The following is a 4,906-nucleotide window of genomic DNA, read 5'->3' as shown; positions in this document are numbered from 1 at the left end:
GAAATTTAAGATGGCTCAAAAAGATTTAGACATTTTGCGTATCATCGGCTTGGAGCCCTCTGAGATTTCCCAAGACTATTTGAACACCAAGCAACAATTCCAACTCCACGATTTGCTCACCGAGAAACGGCACGAAAAAACATGGAACTTGAGCGGATTGGCCCGAACCAATACCGCCAGTGCACTCAATGCCATTTTAAGCGTGGATGAAGACATTAGTGCGAAATTCCAAATGATTGCCAACAACCACGAGCTGTCTTTAGCTGTGGACGCCATGAAAGAGGCCTTGAAGCACAATAAGAAAATCTACTTTTACGGCTGTGGAGCCACGGGACGTCTTTCCAAGCAAATGGAGAGTTCGTTTTGGCGGCCATTCTGGGAGAAAGTGGAGCAACAATATCCTGGACGCTTTGTGAACATGAAGGACATGGTCATTGGCGAAATGACTGGGGGTGATAGGGCCCTAATTAGTTCCCTGGAAGGCTTAGAAGACCTTCAATTGGTCGGGGAGCTCCAGCTGAAAGACCACGGGATTCAAAAAGGAGATGTGGTGTTTGCCGTCACCGAGGGCGGAGAGACCTCCTCGGTGATTGGAACAATTCTCACAGCACGCAAGCAATACATGGAAAATGAGGTGGAGGCTGCTCAGAAGAATCTGTTCTTCATTTTCAATAACCCGGAGGATGTGCTCACTCGATTAGATCGCTCCCGGGCCGTTTTGGAGGATCCTGCCATTACCAAAATCCCACTCTGGACCGGTTGTCAAGCCATCACGGGCTCAACACGAATGCAAGCCACTACAAGTGAGCAATTCTTGCTGGGAATCATCATGGAGCAGGCCATTTACGAATTTCTGACCGAGGACGGTGGTCTCTCGATCAAGGCCGTCAAGGACTTGGGATTTTCGCAAGACTCGCTGAACGATCGATTGCTCAGTTTTATTGCCCTTCAGAGAGCCACGGCAAAAAGTGTCAATGATCTGGCTAAACTGACCGACCTCGAGTCAGATGCCTACAAGCAAAGTGGAAAAGCCATCTATTGGGCTGAATCGGGGATGGTGACCGTCTTCACTGATTCCACGGAGCGATCCCCCACATTCCGGACGTTTCCTCTGGACACGGTCAAAGCCAAAGAGAAACTGTGCTGGCTCCACGTGGTCAGCTCTAAAGACGACCAAAAGTCGGCTTGGCTCCAGCTCCTTCGCCGTCCATTTAAAGGCATGGAATCCGACTTCTACAAGGAAGGCTTTGAAACCCGAATCGAAGATCCTTTTCTCAGGGGCGAAGCCCTACGTAGCTTAACCAGAGCTGGGAAAGAACAAGAACTCCTCTACGACTTCTCCAAGTTGAGCATCGACATTCAACCTAATGGGATGGGAATAGTTTGCCTGCTTATGGAAGATGAACTCACGGATGATCACAGGAACTTTTTGCAAAGCTATGGCTCCATTCCAGGGGGAAAGTCAGCCTTGGTAGTGACCACCTCCAAGACCAAGGATCATCGCCTCCGAGATCCATCCATCAGCAATGCCCAGGTCCCCATTGTCTGTGCCAGTTTCCAGAGAGACCCGCTAGAGGTGCGCCAACATATTGGTATGAAAATGGCACTCAATGCGCACTCGACGTGTGTCATGGCCAAGATGGGTCGTCTCGTGGGGAACACGATGACCAATGTGAGTCCTGCCAATCTAAAACTAATTGGACGAGCCACGAACTTGATTCTGATGCACGTTAATGACAAATTAAGTGGCAAGAATGTTCAAGTTTCTTATTCGCAAGCCAATGCCATCCTCTACGACATGATTCGATATGCCTCAGAAACTGGAAAGACTGGGAAATTACCGGAAGTGGCTCTTTCCATTGTTCGAATCCTTGAAGTAGCCAAGAGCACCGAGAGCGTAACTTGGGAGAAAGCTCAAGACGTTTTGGACGAAGCCGGTGACCTGGAAGCTTACTTAACATCTTTTAGTTGAGCATCGTTACATCTTGTGAAAAGTTATTAATCATTAAGGATAATAAACATGGCTCGGTTACTCTGTTGTTTTGCATGTATTGAGTCTCAAAAACGGTCGGCCAGCAAAAAAAGAATTTTAGGTAGAGGGCTTTCTTTGGGCAACACTCTTGATGAGGAGTCTTTTAACTCGTCGGTAGTGTTCCGATCGTTTTGACTCACTTTCAATACTCAAAAACAAAAAGAGAGATATTTCGATGTGGTCGAACTCATTGTCTTTAGTCATTTAGCAGTTTTATCATTCATAGAAACATGAATTACATCAAGATTCATTGACCTATTTTGAAGTTTCAAACAATGGACAACTGACCATGTCTTTCCTCCTAGGTGATGATGTGATTCAATTGAGCGGTCAGGACATACAAGTGAACAAGAAGTTTGACCGTGAGACTGACACGACGCATTTTGAGGGTCGAATCATGTGCAAATTAGAAAACAAAGAGGGACTCACTCTCTTCCAAGTATTCCAAAATATCAGCCTAAGAGTCAAAGATGTGGATGATAATCCTCCACAACCGCAAGATAAGATCTTGATCCAAGTCAAGACAAGAGATCTTACTCGGGTAATCAAAAATCCTGTTTTGATCAACGTTCTGACGGATTTGGATGAAAGTTCAAAATATGCCACGTGATGTTTTTTTGTAGGGAGATGTCATCGAGTTTCCCACTATCTTCTACGACCAAGATCTGCCCGAGTCTAGTTTGTATTCTTTGGAATTCCCGGGAACTGATTTCCTCAAGTGAGCTTCAAAAGTCAAAACTCTTGTATGTCTTTTATTGGCATTTAGTCGTCGTACGAATGCACACCATGACCCGTACTCGTAAATATGGGGCAAAAAGACGAGTAACACTGATTACAAAATTACACAAGATATTCAGATGTAATTTTGAAAAGACGTTAGTAAGATATTTTCAATTCAATTTTAGTACAATAGTTTTCACATTGGCCGCCGCCATAGGTAATGAAGCAAAGGTGAATGAATATATCTCACCAATCTCTGTACAAAACTTCAATTCAACGCCTTGCGTTGTTTGCATCGATCGCTCTAAGACAAATCAACGCAGGGCCGCACCATCCCCGTGGGAATATTGGCTCATGCAACAACAAGGCTTCCATCAAGCCCGGATCTCAAGTTTGTACGCTTCCATTTGATTCATCTTTGAGGTCAGGGCTTGTTCCAAAGTTCACAAAAGCATATGGCCATTGAATCCAACCCATCTTGGTACATACACCAATATTACAAAGTATACGGTTCTGATGCTATCACTTTTCCAAACGTCTGTCCTGGGTCATCACTAATTGAGAGAGTGATTGTTAAAACCATTTGAACAAAGCTGAATATAGTGTGTCACACTAATCTATGCTCAGAACTTTATTCAAAGAACAAGCTTGAACGAACTGGTTGAGAGTCAATTACTGTCTTGTTGATAACGACATTTGGACTCCCAGCAGTTTAGTGCTTAGCCTTATGAACTGCTTTGTCTGAGGCTGAAGTGAATCTAAAACCAACAGATGTGCTCATTCAACAAAATTTTCCTTGATTGCATCCATCAAAGAGAACAAGGCCAATCTATCACAGGAATTTGTGATCAACGTGCGCCCCTTATTCAGGTCTTGCACAGAGTCAGCCATTAAAGCGAATGAGTTTACATCAAATACTATCGAATGTCAGTAATACTTCATATGAAATTTCAACACTTTCAAACAAAAAATGATAGACTGACTACGGTTTCCATGATTTTTGGGGGGAATTCATGTGTTCCATTGAACAACTAGGGATTGCACAGTTTTCTCGTTTCTTAGGAATGGAACAGTTTTAAAGACCATGGCTTACGAATGTCATGGCCTCCAGATAATGGACATTTGCCAACAAACCAACGGTCGATTCAATGGCACAGTCTTGTATATGGAGCCTAAGCGTTTGGAAGTGGTCAAAGATGTACGAATTCCACCCTCTGGATTGGACATTCAACTCAAATGCCTGGATTATCATAGCATGTTTTTAAATTCGTCTCAGGTGAGTGTGAGCCTCATTTCTAATCGAATTGGAACTGGGAGCAGCCTCAGGGTTGAGAAGCAATCTAGTAATTGCCATGGCCCCCATGAAGTCTCTCGAGTCAATCAAAGAGACTTGTTAGGCAAATAAAAAAGAGCCTCTTGACAGAGAGACAGAGAGACAGAGAAGAAAGAGCTAGAAGAACGAGCAGAACGGGGGAGAGAAGGCACCACGTAGTACGTATCTACATGCAGCAGTGCCATCGCCAGGCAATTCTAGGGAAATCATTTTTCAAGCATATCTTATCTCTGCGAGCTTTTGGAGGATTTGTTTTACAACGGCAGTGATAAAACAGAGTGGGCTGAATGCTCCGGGAAGGAATCGTCCTCGCTAAACAAAGCTCGCAAATATTACGATGAATTCATGAACAGATAAACTAGCCGCATTCGTAGTTGCCAAAGTAATTGCTCCCATCAAACTCGGTGTCTACTTGTACCCCTGTATATGACAACAGATTACTAAAGCTCTTTTGAGCATTTCGCCATTATAGTGCAAAGTGGATTAGTTTATAATGTACCTCCGACTGGCGTTGTATCTTCGATATGAGATAGGCTAAGACTTTGACCAGATTTGGTCATTCATTCATGGCAATAAATATTCCCAACCCGTCAATCTGATGCAATGTTGGCGTGACCTATTCCATTCTCCTCGATGAATGATCTACTGTACCTACATGTCCTCTCTTGGCGTTTGCATTAGCAATAAATTGACATTAAGTGTTCTGACTGAAAGGAATCGAGAGGGTGAGTCTGTGACGGTGGGTCTGCGATGAAGGGTCCAAATTCGCAATTTGGATCCTGTTGAGTCAAATATTGAGATCCTCTTGTCCGGGTGAAAGG

General features: G+C 44.0%; 2 protein-coding genes across 2 annotated transcripts; both read left to right on the top strand.

Moving 5' to 3' along the window:
• On the top strand, positions 1-2,032 carry LOC131889608 (uncharacterized; the record flags this gene model as incomplete). Its single annotated transcript, XM_059238749.1, is given in 1 exon segment — positions 1-2,032. A coding segment is annotated over 1 exon segment (1,962 nt). The 3' UTR covers positions 1,973-2,032.
• A 156-nt stretch (positions 2,033-2,188) lies between these two features.
• LOC131889617 (uncharacterized) lies at positions 2,189-4,484 on the top strand. Its single transcript, XM_059238760.1, has 3 exons — positions 2,189-2,573; positions 2,656-2,750; positions 3,815-4,484. Exons 1-3 carry the CDS (start codon positions 2,322-2,324, stop codon positions 4,155-4,157), a joined length of 690 nt encoding a protein of 229 aa, XP_059094743.1. The 5' UTR covers positions 2,189-2,321; the 3' UTR covers positions 4,158-4,484.
• The last annotated feature ends 422 nt before the right edge of the window (positions 4,485-4,906 follow it).

The sequence above is a fragment of the Tigriopus californicus genome, chromosome 1 (genome assembly GCF_007210705.1).
Source record: "Tigriopus californicus strain San Diego chromosome 1, Tcal_SD_v2.1, whole genome shotgun sequence".
NCBI lineage: Eukaryota > Metazoa > Arthropoda > Copepoda > Harpacticoida > Harpacticidae > Tigriopus > Tigriopus californicus.
Note: the sequence above shows the minus strand (reverse complement) of the source record. Positions and strands in the feature narration are given on the sequence as shown.

Bases quoted from the DNA above. Each gene is read 5' to 3' on its own strand.
- LOC131889617 (XM_059238760.1), top strand. From the start codon at position 2,322: ATGTCTTTCCTCCTAGGTGATGATGTGATTCAATTGAGCGGTCAGGAC. The intron at 2,574-2,655 runs GTAATCAAAAAT...GTTTTTTTGTAG, and splicing joins AGACAAGAGATCTTACTCGG to GGAGATGTCATCGAGTTTCC. The intron at 2,751-3,814 runs GTGAGCTTCAAA...CTCGTTTCTTAG, and splicing joins CCGGGAACTGATTTCCTCAA to GAATGGAACAGTTTTAAAGA.